The 18517-nt window shown below is 44.8% G+C and overlaps 3 protein-coding genes across 5 annotated transcripts; 1 reads left to right on the top strand and 2 right to left on the bottom strand.

Annotated features, from left to right (window-relative positions):
- Positions 1-1440: 1440 nt before the first annotated feature.
- On the bottom strand, positions 1441-5589 carry LOC117748452 (39S ribosomal protein L38, mitochondrial-like). Of its 2 annotated transcripts, none has more exons than XM_034558225.1 (9): positions 5268-5589; positions 4340-4531; positions 4092-4223; positions 3792-3994; positions 3519-3591; positions 3352-3397; positions 2620-2778; positions 2097-2233; positions 1441-2013 (listed from the first exon to the last, which is right to left on the bottom strand). In XM_034558225.1, the coding sequence occupies exons 1-9, from the start codon at positions 5275-5277 to the stop codon at positions 1877-1879; spliced, it is 1089 nt and encodes a 362-aa protein (XP_034414116.1). In that variant the 5' UTR covers positions 5278-5589; the 3' UTR covers positions 1441-1876. The 2 variants fall into 2 exon arrangements, with proteins under 2 accessions (XP_034414116.1, XP_034414115.1); XM_034558224.1 differs by lacking the exon at positions 5268-5589 and adding an exon at positions 4738-4994.
- On the top strand, positions 4918-11373 carry trim65 (tripartite motif containing 65). The gene is made up of 9 exons (XM_034558223.1): positions 4918-5366; positions 5861-6294; positions 6458-6553; positions 6960-7190; positions 7302-7470; positions 7573-7662; positions 7790-8007; positions 8930-9287; positions 10635-11373. Exons 2-8 carry the CDS (start codon positions 5863-5865, stop codon positions 9236-9238), a joined length of 1545 nt encoding a protein of 514 aa, XP_034414114.1. The 5' UTR covers positions 4918-5366; positions 5861-5862; the 3' UTR covers positions 9239-9287; positions 10635-11373.
- wbp2 (WW domain binding protein 2) lies at positions 11318-18282 on the bottom strand. Of its 2 annotated transcripts, none has more exons than XM_034558226.1 (8): positions 18034-18282; positions 16890-16998; positions 16603-16738; positions 16366-16458; positions 16094-16240; positions 15846-15968; positions 15212-15288; positions 11318-12740 (listed from the first exon to the last, which is right to left on the bottom strand). In XM_034558226.1, exons 1-8 carry the CDS (start codon positions 18090-18092, stop codon positions 12693-12695), a joined length of 792 nt encoding a protein of 263 aa, XP_034414117.1. In that variant the 5' UTR covers positions 18093-18282; the 3' UTR covers positions 11318-12692. The 2 variants fall into 2 exon arrangements, with proteins under 2 accessions (XP_034414117.1, XP_034414118.1); XM_034558227.1 differs by lacking the exon at positions 18034-18282 and adding an exon at positions 17641-17975.
- Between the last annotated feature and the right edge of the window lie 235 nt (positions 18283-18517).

The raw sequence follows: 18517 nt of genomic DNA, 5'->3' as shown, positions 1-18517 counted from the left end.
GCCTGGCTGCTTAGATTGTCTCTCTGACGTTAACTGCTGGATGGGTCAACATTTTCTTCAGCTCAATAACTCCAAATCAGAAGTCATATTATTCAGTTCCCCAAACAATAACACCGGTCTCATCAAGAGTCAACTTGGTCCTCTGGCTGCTTATTTAAAACCTGTTGCCAGAAATGTGGGTGTAATGTTTGACTTTCAATTACATTTTGAATCACAGATCAAAAACACTGTCCAGTCCTGCTTCTTTCAATTAAGAATAATCTCAAAAATCAAACCCATATTGTCACGCTCAGATCTGGAAAAAGTCATTCATGCACTCATTTTCTCTCGACTCGACTACTGTAACTCCCTCCTTTCCGGCATAAATCAAAAATCCATCTCCCGCCTCCAACTAGTCCAGAATGCAGCAGCTCGGCTTCTGACTGGTTCTAACAGACGGCATCACATGACTCCAGTCCTGGCCTCTAACAGACGGCATCACATGACTCCAGTCCTGGCCTCTAACAGACGGCATCACATGACTCCAGCCCTGGCCTCTAACAGACGGCATCACATGACTCCAGTCCTGGTTTTATGCACCGATCGTTAATAACCCCAATTGTATTCCTTCCTGTATTGACCCTGGTTTTAAAGAATGGAACACACATGGGATCCAGGTGATAAACGACCTCTATGAAAGTGGTACCATAAAGTCTTTTAATCAGCTTCAGGATGAGTATGGGCTACCCAAAACACAGTTTTTCCCGATTTTTACAAATTCGTAGTTTCTTAAACTCTGTACCCCAATACAAAGAAGGTCATGGACCAGAGCTGATTGAATCATTGATTCACCAAGTCTGCCAGCTGAAGAGAAAAAAAACAAGCTATATTTATTACAAACTGCTCTCCTTAAGTAAGTTAAGCACTCACAGCAGCAGACAATCATGGGAACGGGATCTTAAAACTACAATTACCGATCACCAATGGCAAACAATCATGTTAAATAGCAAAAGAATATGTAGTAGTTACAAAGTTTATACATAAATTACAAACTACCCCATATAGTAGGAGCAAATATGACAAAGACTGTTCTGGTGTATGTTTAAGGTGTAAGCAGCATGTTGGCAATTATGTGCACTTAATCTGGCTCTGTCCGGAAAATAATACATTTTGGGTTGAAATTGGGAAGCAAATATCGTCCATAATAAAATGTCCTATTGAGCTCAATCCTCTCATGTATCCTAGGCCTACACACTGCCTCACCTGTATTAAACAGACATAGGAGAATCCTCAGTGTCCTACAGCTCCTGCCATTGGAAAGACGTACACATGTTCTCCAAGGAGACATGAACAGTTTTTTTCCCGTCTGGAACCCTTTTATGAATTTTATTGTCGAGGACGATGCCGAAACCATACGAAGAGGCTTTGCAACCTTGGGACCCAAGTGACTCTGTGAAGGAATGAGTCAGCAATATTTTGTTTATTATGATTTAATGGTCTTGAAGGACATAATAGGGGGTTTTCTGTTCTGCAATTTGTTTTAGCCAGGATGAATTGAAAATAAAATAGTGGTAAGGGATGATATAAATACAATTGTTATAGCAGGTTCAATATGGAAGATGATGATTGATGTTCAATTTATGTCTGTGTTTTTCTGTCCTTTTCGGATTTTTATCCTTCAATTTAAAAAGACCTATAAATATGTGGAGTTTTCCTATCCATCCATCCATCCATTTTCAGTTTCCAACTAAAAAACAGACCAAGAGGACTAAAAACATATTTGGCAGCTTTTAAAATAATTCAAACTCAGCACAGTTGGGAAACATTTTTAAAAATGTATTTTTCACATAAATATGCCAAACGTGACATTTGCAAGGAAATGCGTTTCATCAACTTGTCAATATATTCCATAGCTGTGCTCCTTGCCATCCCGGTATCTGTCCATGTAGCGAAGGGGCTGTCGATGAGGGTATTTGACCTGTGGAGGGTGGTACACTGGAGGCCGGATGAACTCAAACACTGGCTCCCTCATGTCTATGGGGAGAAGAAACACAGGCTTTATGGTCGGTCACACAGACAGACACAGACAGACACACACACACACACACACACATTACCTAGTGTGGTGTGAAAGGTTTCGGTGACAGACTCGTCCCACTGGCACTGGAAGAAGGCCAAACCTGCAGGTGTCATGTTGTCCTGGTGCTTTCTGTAGAAATCCGTCGTCTTGAAAGAGCGATCCACCAGAGAATGGCTACAGCAAAGTGTATTAAAGCAATACTTAACCCACAAAATAACCATTTGTGTATCAAATACGTAACCGAGGAAAACTTGTTTTTTTTCCATCCATGCCTCCAATTCCTGATGACTTGAAGTACAACAGCAAAACATTACGTATATTTATGCAACTATATGCAAGCATGAAGAAATGAGACTTGAGATTCTAATATATTATTATTGTGTGGACGTTTTGCTGTTGTTCAACGCAGCTGATCTTTGATCCTTCGTTCTTCCGTGGAGGCTTGCGGGATAAAAGTGATTGACACACATTTTGTGGATGAAGTTTTTTTTTTGTTACGGTAGATATTTGGATGACTAGAAAAGTGTAAATGAGTGCACAAGCATGTTCATGTTGCTCACCATGGCGACGGCCTGACATCCTCCTGGAAGTTGATGGGCCCCTCTTGCTTGAAGAGGACATAAATGTAGCGGTGGAAGCCCGTTCCTCTGGCAGGGAAGGGGGGCAGGTAGTGACACAACTCTTCCCCGGCCTGCACTGCTCCGCCCGGTATGTTCCCTCTACAGAAACACAGGTCGTGTGAGGTTGGACCGGTGGGAAATTCTTTAAATTGAATGTACTCCCAAGAATTTATTCATTTGTTTTAAATCAATTAATATGCAACTGTTGTTGACATTTCAATGCTGGACCCAAGATGTCTCCTGACTCCCTGAAAAGTCCACTCTTGGCGCCTGCGCACCAGCGGTTTCAAGTCTCCACGTCACTCTGATCACACCACCAGTTGCATACTGGACCACAAATGGCTCCAAACTAGCTGTGATGTCACAGAATCCCACTTTCCCGTCCGCATGTTAAACGGAGGTGGAAGGTGAGCGCGGGGAACGACTGTAAAACGACCTTCTAGTTTAGAACTTCTGCACTTAGATCGCTCTGCACAGTGAAGCTCAAATACCGGAGTGAAGTGAGAATATACAATATGTTTAAGTGGAGGGGGACTTTTATTTTAACTGAAAGCCACAATGAGGTGTAAATTGAAAAAAGGTTACATTGATATAAATGATCTAATCTCAACTTTGAATCGGCCTGAAACTTGTGCCGCACAAATTAAAGCACAGTTGACATTAAGTACTCACACTAGCCAGTGGACGTATTCTGCCTCATTGTCCAGAAGATGCTCATCTGAAAAAGATATATATATATAGAGATTTTTTTAATGTCGCTGGTCGTTAAATGCTGAGAATCCATGAGTTCACCGTGTTGACTTGTTCCAGAAAGGCCTCCTGTGGGAGCTGATGCTGACCTGGACATGTGAGCAGAAGGGTCCACAGGGAGCCCTCCTCCGCGTCAAAGCCGATTTGAGGGACAGAAGCTGCCTGGACAGAAAAATGTACAGCACGGACAAGGCAATATGAAAAAAGGTGGGTACAGCATAAAATGTGAATAAAATGAAATACACATACAAAACACAGGGATGGGGGAAAGAAGAAGGCTTAAGTTCGAGTGACCTTGACCTTTGAATATGAATCAAAAGGCTAAATTAGGGCACTGGAAAACGTCCGGTACTTTTACGTACTTCTGTTGGCGTTAGCCGATTCCCATAATGCACTTGACCACTGTTGTCCTGGCTATAGTAGATCCGGAGTGGGACCTGAGGTAGGAAATATGCCATGGGGAAGAGATCCCTGAAGACCCCGTAGTGGTCGGCCAGTCTCCTTATATGAAACGCACTGCTGCTCTTCTCCCAGGTTTCCAGCACTCGATCCAGGGGGATCTTATCTGGTGGGGTAAAGAGGGTAAATAGTTAACGGATATTCACTTGACCGTTAAAAAAACACTTTGGCATTCCCTTGAAGGTGGAAGTGTGTCCGCTCACAAGTGCGCAGGCGACAAGCCCTCTCAAGCTCGACGTTCTTCTTGTTCTCCTTCATCACCTGCCTCCTCTCCCTCGCTTCTTTGGTCCTGCCAGGTCGACAGTACGGAAGTCCAATGTCTACCTTTTCTGCATCTGCAACAAAAAAAGGCTTAATATTGGGACAAAACACAATTCTTAAATCCAATGTTTGTTTGTTTTTTGCCAGGACACGTGCACACGACTGGAGAATCCTCCTTCACGCGTCTCACCGTGCTCGGGGTCACTTCTGTCCACGTAGCTCTTGTAGGTCTTCCACCAGGCGGGTTGGTTCTTTGCCTCCTCTGCTTGTTTCAAGTAACGAGTGTAGCTGCGATACCTCTCCTTTGACTCCAGGCTTTGGACGTCAATCATCTCTTCGTTTGGCATCGGACCCAAAGGTGGGGTCTGTCTGCAGAGGAACGCTGTGGGGGGGCGGGCGGGTACGCACACGCGCGCGCGCGCACACACACACACACACACACACACGCACACGCACACACACACACAGAAGAAGAAGAAGAAGAGAGTGTGGTGACGGATGTAAACCTGTCATATACACACTGAATGAAGCCCGGGCACGAATACCTGGATGTGAACACAATGGAAGTTTGCAATGCTGTTACAATACCTGTCGAGACAAACGTCCTGGCATTATTGACCCCTAAATCTGTCCCAGTTCGCAGAGCAGCGCCGCAAACTGCGCGCAGCGCCATCTTGGAATGTTTTTTTTCCAGAAGATACGGTGGCCGAGAGGAGCAAAACGAGTTTGTGCAAATGTAGCTTTCGTGGTTTTCTCTATTATTGATTGAGCGTCTACTGGCAGACACTAACGATACCATATTAAACATACAATTATTATTATTATATATATACTTATGATGATATATATTATTATTATTATTATTTTTTAGCACACATGTATCGTTCGGAATGAAAAACTGAGCGTTACATTTTGGGAATAGTCATCAGTCACTGTTACAAAACAGGATTCATCTGCGATGTCATCAACAAATGAATGGCAGCCGAGTGTCATTGTTAAAAAAGGTAGCACTGTAATAACAGTAGTCTAACATGTATCTCCGTTTACTACATTTTAGTAACGATCTAGTTGGCGTTAGACTCTAATTATAAGCAATTCATACATTTTCCCAACTGTACCTGAAGGCATCTTTGTTTTTTGCGTTGGTCGTCATCAAGGAAGCTTCGCCTGACTATATCCAGCACTCACACAGACGAATGTATTTATCCGTTGAAGGGGTAAGACATTACATTGTGTCGTTTTATGTTTCGTATCGGGTTGGGCTTAAAAGTGAGCGCTTCGTTACAGTCTAGTCACCAGCCTGTTGTGCTATGTTGACTGCTATTGTTTGTCCCGGCGTCCTACAGCAGCTAACGTCAACTGACTTGAATCCAGGCTAATGTTAGCCGATGTTAGCTTGTGTTTCCCTTCCACTTGGCTAAGTTCATGTGTCGTAGTTGACGTCACTGTTTGGACTGAGCCCAGTGTCGCGGCTGGACCGCGGCTCTGTTGCTGACAACTGCCACGAGCACTGATTGGTGCTATTTCATTTTTTGTGGTTTGTTTCTTTGTTTTGGGAAACTAGTTCTATATAAAAGACTTAAAATGTGATGCTAACCTCTTAATACAGCTGTAATAAATAGTGACTTTACATTACCGTCATGGTGCATATGATACAGTTCTGTCACATCCTGACCAACCTCCTCCTTCTCCTCTCCCCCTTTTTCCACAGAGATGTCTGCTCTGTCTTCAGAGATGGAGTCTCTGAACTGCGTCATATGCCTGGACCGTTTCATGATCCCGGTGACAATCCCCTGCGGCCACACCTTTTGTCATAAGTGCATCACCATCCACTGGGACACCAAAAGCAAGTCCCAAATCGGACCCCAGTGCCCGATCTGCAATGAGAAGTTTGCCACCCGGCCCGTTCTCAAGCGCAACGTGTCCATGTCGGTCCTGACCGAGGCTGCGAACAGCGCGGGCCCCTCCTGTCCAGAGTTGCTCATGAGGGGGGCCGAAGGGACCAAGCTGCTGTGCGACCGCCATAAAAAACCTCTGGTTTATTACTGCAGGCATGACAAGATGTCCGTGTGTTGCGAGTGCGGCATCTCTGAATGCGTGAACCATGAGAAGGTCATGCTGGAGGAGGAAAGGGGTGCCCAAGAGGTAAAGTGACGCCATGACACCATTGGTGCTGTGACATAGATTGTCACACGATCCACATTACTCCAGTGCCAAAGGGGGGCCGGGGGGTAGGGGTGGTGGTGGGACTGTGATTGTGACTGTGTGAAATGTACGGTCTCACTTTGACATGTGTTCTTTTTTTCAGCTGCTGCTGAAAAGGAAGAGGGAGGAGGTGGAGAAACTCACCGAGGAGACGCAGAAAAGTATTTCGGACATGGTTGAGAATATCGTCCAAGCTAAGGTAAAACCACAAACTTTTCCCTTAGTTAAAAGGCTTCACTGTGCTTCAGACAAACGCGCTCCCTCCCAACCTGTCAAGAAGGTGACTTAATCGGACTCCTGCTGGGTTTTAAAGTGATCCCACCTTCACATTTAATCATATGTTTTTCCAGCGGTGTCAACTCTCGTTAGCTAATCACACGCTGTCTCTCACACACATTTAAACGGGAATAGGGAAACCACTTATCCTCCTTGCGCGCCCACAAGGCTTGGAAGTAAAATATGAAATGTTCAGGTCTTAAGTGACACAGCTGCAGGTGAAGCTTGATATTGTAGATTAATAAAAAAGGCTAGGGGGGTGGGGGATAACTAGGACATGTTAACCTCAAAGCAGGCTTGAGGAATGATTCTGCACTTTCCATCAACAGGTGACTCTTCAGCAGACTTCTACCTGGGTCAGTGTCAAGTTCTCCTCCCTGATTAAAATACTGGCTGAGAAGCAGGAGGCTACAGAGCTCTTTGTTGAGGGGCAGAGAGAAGCTGCCGTCGCCGAGGCGGAGGCGAGGCTGGCTGAACTCGAGGAGCGCTCCCGGATACTCCGAGAGAGCCAGGGACAGATAGCAGCTGTGCTTGTCCTCTCTGATACAGATCTCATCAAGGTTTGTACCTTTTACACGATCGTTTGGCTCAAACGGAAAGACTGTGATGTAACAACTATATTGCACAGTGAGATACAGAAATAAGGAGGAAAGAACATCCTCTCTTCACAGAGATCAATGATCCTCGAAGTTCCACGTTTCAAAGATATTCCCACAGACGTCACGCCGAACCTTCAAGATCGACTGACCGGGGTCACCGACGTCCTGTCCAGAGTCTCTAAGCTGGTGTTTGAGGACCTGGAGAAAGCTGTGAGCGCCGCTGTGGGTCCGGACGAAGACGGTAATATGCCTTCGGGGTCTCCGTCAGTGGCAGTTTAGCTTGAATTGCCAGCAGTTAGTTTCCCCGAAGCTTTGCTCTGTTCCAAGCTTTTCTTGTCTCCAGGTTCTCCTCAGGATAAGAGGCCGGTCCTAGCTGTCGTTCCCAGTCCAGCTGCTCCGTGCCACCCGGGTGGGAAGGAGGGCCTCAATGCTTGTAAGTCCTTTGTTGACAGTAATTTACATGATTCTCTGGTTCTTCTAAATGGAATTTGTAAGAGCAAAGGTCACAGAAGCGCATGCTAACACAGTGGATGTCTGTATTCCTTTCTTCCGCATAATAGACCGGTGCTCTCTGACCTTTGACCCCTGCACGGCCAACGGGCACCTGTTTCTCTCCCAGGAGGACCGCAGGGCGGAGCACCTGACCTCTGGGCCGCGCCCCGTTCCGGTCCATGAAGCGCGCTTCGATCACACGTGGCAGGTGCTCTGCTTACAGGGCTTCACTCGTGGACAGCACTACTGGGAGCTGGAGGTGTCCAAGCCCTGGGCCTACCTGGGGGTAAAGAACCGTTGCACGTCGCAGATGTACACTGGTCTTCTGAGAGGGGTTCATTCAAGTTCCAATATTCAGGAAAACCAGCCAAGGCGAATAGGAATCACGATGTGATCTTAAAGGGACACTTCACCCTAAAATCGAATGTCTTCCCTCTTACCTGTAGTGCCACGGATCAATCTAGATTGTCTCGGCGTGAGTTGCCAAGTGTGTCTGTAGAAATGTCCACCGTCTCTATAACATAATGGGACTATATGGCACTCGGCATGTGGAGCTCAAGGCGCTGAAAACAAAATACATTTGAAAAACTCAAAAGCAATGTCTCTTTCCAGAAATCATGGGTTAGGGTTATTAATCAAGATAATCCAAAGACCTCGTTGTTTCACGCAGGACCTATTTTCTTTCGCTGTGCTGAAGGAAGTGTGCATCCTTAAGTTACAGCTCGGCCGAGGTGGACTGCCGTGAATGTTTACATGAAGAGCACCGAGTATGAACGTGAAAAAAAATCCCTACATGCATATAGTTGACATAGAAAATGTTTGAGTTTGCGGACGTCGCTCCTTTTTCTAGAGCCAACAGTTTAGATTTGACTTGCTGATGGTCATTTTATTTTTTTATTTTATTTAACCTTTATTTAGCCAGGCGAAACAGATTAAGAACAAATTCTTATTTTCAACTGTGGCCTGACAAGAGGCGAACACCTCTTGAGGGAAAGGAGAGGAAAATAAATAAATAACAGGGTTAAAACGTGCCAAGGAGTGGAGAAAGCAACATGCTAACAGCCTGAGAAACAGCTGCATTCTTCTTTCAGCAAGTCACATTACATTATTAAACATTACATTATTACAGAGAAATAACTTTGGTGATCCTCTGACTTTTCCTCCGGGGTCTGCTTCCTTTACACCTTTCCCCCTGTGCTTCTCATCAGGTGACCTACGAGACCATCCCCAGGAAGGAGAAGGGCAAGAGGTGCATGGTGGGTATGAACGAGCTGTCCTGGAGCCTGCAGCTGGACGAGCATCAGCTCAGCGCCTGGCACAACGGCCGGCGGGAGACTCTGGCCGGAGCCTCGCAGCACGGCCGCATCGGCATGCTGCTGGACTACGAGGCGGGCACCCTCACCTACTACGGAGACGGGCAGACCAGGCTGCACGCGTTCCACTGTGCCTTCAGCCGGGAGCTGTTCCCCGCCTGCTGGATCGGCGAGGGGGTCAGCGTCACCCTCTGCTCCACATGAGCGGACTCACAAAAGGGAACGTGAAGAAGAAGAGGAAGAAGGGAGCTCGGTAATAATACGCACTATCAAACAAAGGCACTAGCTGACTCGGCATAGAGGATCCCCCTGAAACATTTAGGTTTTATATTATTTTCTTTTCCTTTTTCTTCTCTTTACAATGACTGCCTTCCGATAATGTTTGAAGCAGAAGAACTGATTATAATCGGCCGTGTCCTCAAACTGTCCACCTGGCTTCGACCTGTTACACAATTACAGCAAAGGAACTGGTCCTAAAGAGCCTAATGCTGCGAGTAGATTACATACAAAGGCAATATTAATATTATGAACCCAAACACGAGGGCGTTTGATGTTCCGACGTTTTGTGGGACTTCCACGGCGTGTACAAAGCAGAACTCGTGGTTATTTCTTCCATGGTGGATGGCAGAAATGCTAACTGTTTCTATGGAGATAAGCTACTCCTCCTCTCCGGCGTGTCTAGCGCGAAGGCCGCGAATAACCACAAATAGTGGAAAAGTCGCTTGGCTTTTGGTGTGAACGCACCATTAGTTATTTTTTAAGGATGGCAATACTTCATAGTGAAGATGAAATAACCCTCATCTTTGGATAGACGTCTGCTTTTCCCGGAGGAAAAGCCCAAACTCCTCAACTCAGTGTGTCAGACTGTTACTACTTCCACTACACTAAACTGAGGTTGTATTGCAAGGCAGTACACATTTATTACAGGCGTCTCCTACAGTGGAATCAGTTCTTCCTTTGTGTTGCTTTTAGACTGCTGGACTCCTGAGGGATATTTGGTGACCGGGTGACTTGTTGCACTTGACTGTTTTACTGTGCCTGACTGGTCACCTCGAAAGAGAGTTGGACGAGAAGATCAAGACCAGGTCGATAAGAAGCTACAGCCGGTTAGCCTAGCTTAGCATGAAGACTGAAAACGGCTACGCTGGCTCTGCTCAAGGGAATGAAATCTGCATACCAGCACCTGTAAAGCCCACTAATTAACGTGTTACCTGGCAACCAGTGGGGACCAAAGGAAGTCAAATAAATAGTCCCCAGCATTCCATAAAACATAGTTTTTTTTTACCCCATGGATTCAAATCGGTGCTGGTTGGTGACTTGTTACCTGTTTGGACAAAGCAAGGCTGTTTCCAGTCTTGAAGCTAAGGTTAGCTGTACATTTATACTGGGCAGACACACAGTCAGAGCAGTCTAAGAAAAAGCCAGAGACCTTTTTTGCATTGCTGTTAGAAGCCATTTGTTGATAACAAATAATAACTTAATACATCGCCCTTGCTGTCTGGAAATTCTGGTTATACTTGAATTTTTAAAATGTTAAAGATGATCAAGGGTGCACAAACCTTTCACAGCCTTTTTTTCTTCTTCTTTCTTTCTCCCACAGCTTTTGTTCCTGGGCAGAATTCACCCACGGAAGGATATGAGCCAGTTGATCATGTTGTGCGTACGGGACGATAAGTCACTGCTGGATGTAGTGAATATAATTCATTTTATTAGGCACTGCACTGCCCCCCCCTCCCTTGTACCGTGAGCACCGTAGGTGCCACCAAACCGTGGGCTGGACATTACTACTGAGACTACAGAACTGAAAAATGGAATAACTGTTTTTCTCATCTTGGGATTTTAGCATGAATGCACATGCAATTGGCCTGTACAGTTTTCAACCTTTTAATGCTGACTGTTGTGATGGAATCTGCTGTACTGTACAAATATTTTTTTTTAAATGGGCTTTTGGCCTTTTTAAAAAAAAAAGAAGAAAAAAAATGATGAGCACTTGAGAGAATAGCTGTGACCTTGAGACACTCCAGGCTCAGGACATCATGCATCAGTATTTGGGAAAGCTGCTGTGGATTTGCACAAGTTGTCCAAGAACACAAACTTCTAAGAAAGGGAAAAGCACATTTCCAGGGCTGTTTGAGCCTCATGACATGAAGCATAACCTCTAGAATAGGTGTACGTTACGTACGCTCATGCACCATGCTGTGTTTAAGTGATTGAATACCCATCAATTTGTGATCGAGCGATGCTCGGTGTGGAAATAAAAAGGCAAAGAAAGTTGTTTTTGTTCATGAATCAAGATCCATTTAATAAAATCCAATCCAATGCATACATGCATCAGTTGAGATCATGCTTTGTTTTCCTTACTTGAGCCATTGTACATGAATTATTCAATAAATTAGTTTGAAATAAATACAGAGCTTTATTATTATTATAATTATTATAATACACACAGCCATGACAGAGCGAACAGGAGCCCGATGCATGGCCTTCTGAGAGTGCAAAATATCAGCCACGGATGTGCCACAGATACAGTATATAGATAAGTGACTAGAGAGGAAGGACGAGGAGAGACTCACATACCGAGGTGCTCAGATCAGATTCAAAGACCGACCTCAAACTGGAGAGTCAAGGTCACAACAGAAAGTAGAAACGGTGAGGACAATCATCTAATGGTCTTGTTGGTTTCTACGATGTCAGGGGGGGAGAAGCACATAAGGAGAATGAAAGGTGAAGCAGGCTGGCGGCGAGTCCAACCATTTGTTTTCTCGAATGTTCAGCGGCATGACAAAACAGGAAGTGACATCATTGGGTAACTGCTCTGCTCTCGCCCATTGTAAAGATAATCCCTTCTGGCAGCCCGTCCCTACAGGCCCTGGTTCGCCCTCACTCTCTGCTCTAATCCAGGATCAGGGTCTCACTGCGGGGGCTCGGCGCTGCTCTAATCTCTGTGGTCCTCTCGTCCACTAAAACACGCCAAAGCAGACCAGGCCACACTGCAGTCCGCTGCCTTTACAAAAAGTTTGTTTTCTCTAGGTTAGTGCTTTTGAGAAAATATCTCATTTTTAAAAGTCTACATATTAAAAGCCTGTACACACTCAAATAATAGAAAAATAAAACAGTGCATTCAGCTTGCATCTGAATAGACTAGCAAAGTGATTAACATTATTAGATTCCTAAAAAAAATTATAAGTGAGGGTCAAAACTCGGCTGAATCTGAAGTTTGGGGGGAGGCGGTATGATTCTTGGGACACCTGCAAGGCAATTGTACGCTAAAATAGCTAAAATAGCTAGTCAGGTTACAAAGTTGTTGTCGACCAATCCAGATAACTTTGGCTTGAACAATCTTCTCGTTTTTCCTTTAAAGATAGCGACCAATACTTCTTATTTCCATCAAGTAAAGGGGCTTCTGAAGAGAATGAAACCCATTACAATATAGGAATAATTAAAAGGAATGTGAAAGGTTTAGGCCGAAGTGGGAAGGCAACGGAATGACGAGGTGAAACCACAAGGAATCAGTGGGAAGGGATTAGGAAGATGAGATCTATGTTGAAAAGGAACATGTTGGCCTTCCTGATGTCCGCTAATGGAATGAAAAACAAGGTGATCCAGTAGGATAGAGATAACAAGAGACAGAGAGCCATGAGGGTGAGATGGAGCAGGTCTACTGGTTCTTCTTGTCTTCTGGAGGAGAGTAGGGAGGAGGCTTGTCCTGTGGAGAGAGGAGAGGTACAGTCCAGTAATCCATCAAAAGTATTTACATCTACTGCAAATCAAATTTAAGACCGGTCCCCCATGTTAGTTCACTACAAGATTGTATCAACCTCATCATGCAGACGGCAGCGTCGGTAAACCAAGGAAGGCCAAGAGAGGACGTGTCACGCATCGTATCATCGGGGCACAACACGTGCTCGTAAAAAGGTTCACTAGCTGGCGCACACTGCGATTACTGGAAAGCTCTTTAATAGAAGACCTTTTACAAATGCTGTCTATTTGAAACACTTCGATTGTATATCGACCGCTAGACGCTCAAATATACCAAAAAGGTCTGTTGGGTCGAGCGGACGCCATCCTTTTAGCTTGAGAACGTGCCCCAGCCTTCATTCAACAAGCCTTCAGTAAACAGAGAACGCCAATACAAAGCTCCACGACTTGAGAATCCATTCATTTGACTTTTCAATTTGAGAGCATGACTCGTTAATTTTACATTCAAATGTTGCACTGGTTTCCCTCAAAAACTCTGTCCTCATGCATACATACATACATACATACATACATACATACATACATACATACATACACACATATATATGCATACAACAGAGGAGGGTTCCTCTGGTTCTGATCAGATATGAGGTCAAAGGTCAGGGATGTTGTATGTGTACAGATTGTAAATCCCTTTGAGGTAAATTTGTAATATTGGGCTATACAAAATAACCTGAATTGAATTCAATACATATACAGTACATACATACACAACCAAAATAATAAACACAATCATATTTCCCCCATTTTTAGGGTGATAACTTCATTCCAAAACATCAACCAAAGCTTTGAATGTAAAAAAAAAACTACATCCAGCCCTATTAATTACGCACATTGTCAGACATACGCTCGTATGTGTTTTTCCTTCTCATTAATATGCTACAACAATGCGGTGAAGCATGGAGAAAGCAAGAGAACAAGAGACTTTAAATATAGACCAAATTCTTAACAGGCATTGCATAATTTAATATATAATTGAATTAATATAATATAGTGTGAGGAGAAGGGCGGAAGCTGGAGCGCAGGAGATCGATGCAAGAAACGATATCTTTGAGTGCATACGGTTTGAGCAGAAGCAGGGAGCTATTTGTGTGTGAGGACATGAAATTAATGAGTCCTACTCTCAAATTGAAAGACCACCCTCTTGAATAAAGACAAGAAAAAAAGCTCCATAATATCCTTGCATCACTCCACTACAATAGATATCAACTCATCCATATTAGTATGTAGCTTTCTTCTTAATCAGGCGGAAACTGGGTCATTAAAAGTAAAGCTAATGCTAAAGTGCCTTAAACTTGCATTCTTTCCAATAAGCCAGCAGAGGGCGACTGCTTTGGTTGCAAAAAGAAGTTCAACTGTATAAAATTCTGGGAGAAAATTACTCTACTTCTCTCTTGATTTATTCCCTTAATAAACATGAGTTTATGGTCTCAATCGCTAGTGTCGAGTCCAACATACAGCCTGATGTTCATTTTGCAAGTTATGGTCCCGTTCAGAGTAAAATAGACCATAACGTCTGCTTCAGGGTGTGGCTACCTGGCTACAGGTTGTTACCACTGCATTGTCCGGTCTGGCAGGCGGAGCTGGCTCAAATGCATTGTTTTAGCTGCCCAAAAGTATGGGGTCAGATCAGTCTCAATAATTGCAAATGCGTGCATTTGTGAGTCTAATTTATTTGTAAATCCTTCTGTGTGCATTTGTAAATCAAACATATTTGTAAATTGTTCTGTGCGCATTTGTAAATCTTTGTGTTTGCATTTGTAAGTCTCTCTGTGTGCATTTGGAATTATTGAGACTTATTTGACCCCATACAAAAGTACAAAACCCCAAAGTTATTCAGTTTACAGTTTCATATAAAAGAAAAGAAAAGCATAAACCCACTGGAAACAGAACATTGTTTGCTTGAAACAATATAGGATTAATTGTATATCTAAGTAGTTATTCAATGATTTGACGAACTGTTTCAGCTCAAATTCAGAGAAATATTTTCAAATAAAATGCAAAAAAACATTTAAGACTTGGAAACAAAAAGTTAATACAAATCCCTGCTCTTCTCTAATATTGAACAATCGCTACATGCAGCCAGTTAACAAATTCAAGGAAAACCTAAATAACTAAACAAATAGCTTACAGGCTGCTGGTGGACGTTTTAGGGTACACTGAGCACCTATCTCCCCTTCTCTCTCTACTTATGGATGAATTTACATCTCTCCATTGCACCTTATTAACTCTGCTTCTTCCCCGGAGTCTTTGTGACTTCACGTCTCATAGGGTCCATTGGACCGGACTGTGTCTGAAGCTGGTCCTGGGTCCTGGGTTCTTGCCCCTGCTTCCTGCATCTGTACTCTTTCCTCCTCTGGTAGATAAATGCTACAATGCAACATCAGACGTGTAGCAGAGTGATGGAGGGGCACCTACCTGTGGCAGGTACACGTGTGTAGGAGGCAGTGTGGCACCGCTGGCGCTTGCTGCTGCCTCGGCTGCTTTGGCCTCCGCTGGGAAAGAGAGAGAGAGAGAGAGATAGGAGGGGTTTGCCATTAATACCTGGGATGTATGAGCTGACTAAGCCTGGTGGTATAATGTAAGGGTGGGGGATGTACACATTGAGCTAATAAACCTGTTACGATGTGAGGTGCATTTCCTTCTGAAGTTCTTTAAATGTGCAAACAAGCCAAAACGGAGGTCTACACTGTTTATGGGGGTTTCCACAACTGATACTCAATACACTGATGAAGACCATAAGAGATGTGTTGACAGTTTTGTTTTTTATTTGACTGTTTTCAGGTTCAAGAATAAAGTGTCACACTGAATTAATACTGACATATTATCAAGATATCATATATGTTCAATGCAACTAACTGTGTTCCACTGATATACTTAACATAAAACTCACTTAACAAGTCAAAGGTAATCCATTCCCAACGTCGGCCTCAGAGCCATCGCTTTCTTTTCATAGATCATTGGCTGAATAATGCATTAACACCTTGAGTGAATTGGAGCTGTCACCACCGAGCAACAACTCAGTCAGAGATTGTTTGCCAGAGAGCCTCACCTGCTGCCGAGGAGGGGAGGTCAGGGTCATGTGGGGGCTGCTGGCCTAGGGGAGCAGAATAAGGAGGCGGAGGTATGTAGGTCGCAGACGCATCAAACGCTGGAGGGTTGGGGTAGAATACACCTGGATAGCAGACGCACAGAGCTGCAGGTCAGACCAGTTGTACGCTGGACAACTCTCACAAGAGTTGAGGGAGATTTTTAAATCCAGGTGATAATCGGGATGTGATTATAGCCCCGCCCCCCTACCTGATGGAGGAGGGTTGGGGTAGGAGTAGCCGGGTGGAGGTCCAGCAGGGTACATCCCGTTAGCAGGGGGAGGAGGGTAAGCATAGGCCCCGTTGGCCATGTAAGGGCATCCACCAAATCCAGCAGTCACTGGTTGACCTCTTGAGGCTGCAGGACACAAAGCAGAAAGAGAGTGCAAGCGATGAAGAAACAATGGGAGCCAATCAGCTGTTAAAACGCCGGCGCTATAGCAAGAACTCTACAATGCTGGTCATGTGTCTTTGTCACCATACCCTGAGCCGCGACCTGCAGCATGTACTGGCCGAACTCTATAGCTCCTCCAGCAGCAAAGATGAGCTTGAACATAGCACTGCCCTCCCAGCCACCTGGAAGCAACAACACAAGGAGGAATCCCCGAAGTTACTGTGAGCCCAACAAACTAACAGCCACAGAATACCCTGCAACCATGTGTAAGCAAAGTGAAACGCACACACCCACACACACACATACATACACATACATACACCTACCTCCGGGCTCTGAGTTGACGGTACCCTTGATGTAATTGGCTCCCAATACAGGTTGCTTGATCTCACAGCCCTTTATTAGGTAGAAGGGCATCATGAAGGACTGCAGTGCGTCCCGCCCTTTAGCCAGAAAGATCACCTGGGACAAAACCACAGCAGCTAACATCTCCTGAGCACTGGGATGAAATCACGATCCCTACTTCTGTATGAGACATCAGAGTTCTACAGATTGTTGTGCACTCGCTGGCGAGGCTGAATAACAAATAAGACATCTGGGTCATGTCTCTCACCCTGTACGGAGTTAGGTAGATGCTGCCCTTCTTGCTCTTTCTGAAGGCTTCAGGCAGACTGTCAGCATCGCAGAAGACAAGCTCCACGTTATCATAGTTCATCAACACACTGGTGACAGAAATGGACACAAACAGACGATCACATGACAGAACGATTTGATAGATATATTGATTAAAAAAGATATATAACTACATTATTTATAAGGGGTTTTACTTGATAAACAGTATGACTCAAACCCCACTACCATAATATTTCACTCTAAATAGCTTTTTTAAAAACAAAAATGAGATCACGTGGTTATTGTGCAACTGTCATGTTCCTAAACATGGTCCACCGGTTGGTTTCAGTAAACAGAACTACAGTAACAGGATTAGGCTTACTACTGGTTCTAGAGCTGTAATAGGCTCATCAGTGCGCCCCAGTATGTTCGAGAAGAACCTGTCACTGATGTTAATTCGTGCAAAACAAAAACAAACGTTTTATAGTAGAGCATGACAGGTGACGGGCGTGCATCGCGATGAACGCTGCCTCACGGTTACAGAACGATTACATGCCCTCGTGCCCTCGACGTGTGTGTCTAAATTAACGTTTAAAACAAGCAAACATGCACGTGATGGTGCGGAGCCCTCCACGGTTCACCGCGTTGAGGACAGAACAGGTTGAAGGCCACGGTTCGGGCTCCGAGTCCGAGACCCCGGTTCCGTAAACCGCAACCCGAATAATACATCAACAAAAACAAGGCGCTCTGACCATTCACGTCGCATACAACGCGTGTGTTCGGTGTCGGTGTAAGTGCTGTACACCGTAAAGCACTTTGCTAAGCACTTCGCTGTCGGAACACAACGTGATGACTGAATCCTACGAGGTTGCGTGTGAAACACGAGCTAACCGAAGCTAAAAGTTGCCATGTCGGTGAAGTGAAGTGAGCCTATTAGCTGTCGTTTCGACGTCACTGCGTGTTAACTAACATGTCGAGCTCGCGAGCTGCTGGCTGACGTCACGTTATAACGTTAAAGCACCCGGTTCAATGTAAGTTAGCAGCGTTCGTTGTAAAGGAGTAGGACGTGTGTGCCCCCCGGAGAGAGCGTGAAACTTGTCCGTCTAGTTAACGGTAACCGCTAGCTAGCCCGCCGCCGCCGCTACCTTTCACTGTTGTTGATGATGACTCCGCCGGACTCCGACTGGTTCTGGTTCAGAGTCATGTCGACCGGCCTCCGGACTCTCCGACAGCAAAAAAACGAACGGTCGTGTCCCTCTGCCGGGCAAACGTGTCTCCGGGCCTCGTCTGCAGCCTCGCTCGCGTTCCCCTCTCTCTGCGCGTTGATAACGGTTGTTTGTGACAATTGCTGCTCGGTTTGGATGTTGCACCTGCTCTTCCGCCATTCGCGTGAAACGCCCACAATGTGACGTCACGCGTCCGAAACGCGTGTACCTGTTTCTTTTTTTTTTGGGGAGGTACAGTCGATGTTGTTTAATGGGGGGGATTTTGTATCATGTTTATATGATAATGATTGAGTCAGTACAACTTTTATTAAATGAATGGTGATAAATAATGTGATAATAAGGTGAGTTATACAGTCACAGAAGTTTCTGGGGGTTATACCAGCATCATTACAGATACAGGATG

Source organism: Cyclopterus lumpus, chromosome 19 (assembly GCF_009769545.1).
Source record: "Cyclopterus lumpus isolate fCycLum1 chromosome 19, fCycLum1.pri, whole genome shotgun sequence".
In the NCBI taxonomy this organism is placed as follows: Eukaryota; Metazoa; Chordata; class Actinopteri; order Perciformes; family Cyclopteridae; genus Cyclopterus; species Cyclopterus lumpus.
The sequence above is the reverse complement of the archived record's forward strand: the minus strand, read 5'-3'. Positions and strand labels throughout refer to the sequence as shown.

Coding starts and splice junctions, on each gene's coding strand:
- wbp2 (XM_034558226.1), bottom strand. CDS start 18,092: ATGACTCTGAACCAGAACCAGTCGGAGTCCGGCGGAGTCATCATCAAC. Junction 16,999..18,033: donor ATCATCAACAACAGTGAAAG/GTAGCGGCGGCG, acceptor TTCTGTCACCAG/TGTGTTGATGAACTATGATA. Junction 15,289..15,845: donor CCTCCCCTCCTCGGCAGCAG/GTGAGGCTCTCT, acceptor TCTCTTTCCCAG/CGGAGGCCAAAGCAGCCGAG.
- LOC117748452 (XM_034558224.1), bottom strand. CDS start 4,957: ATGTTTAATATGGTATCGTTAGTGTCTGCCAGTAGACGCTCAATCAAT. Junction 3,995..4,091: donor GGCTTGTCGCCTGCGCACTT/GTGAGCGGACAC, acceptor TTACCCCACCAG/ATAAGATCCCCCTGGATCGA. Junction 3,398..3,518: donor CCTTCTGCTCACATGTCCAG/GTCAGCATCAGC, acceptor TATCTTTTTCAG/ATGAGCATCTTCTGGACAAT.
- trim65 (XM_034558223.1), top strand. CDS start 5,863: ATGTCTGCTCTGTCTTCAGAGATGGAGTCTCTGAACTGCGTCATATGC. Junction 7,471..7,572: donor TGTGGGTCCGGACGAAGACG/GTAATATGCCTT, acceptor TCTTGTCTCCAG/GTTCTCCTCAGGATAAGAGG. Junction 8,008..8,929: donor AGCCCTGGGCCTACCTGGGG/GTAAAGAACCGT, acceptor GCTTCTCATCAG/GTGACCTACGAGACCATCCC.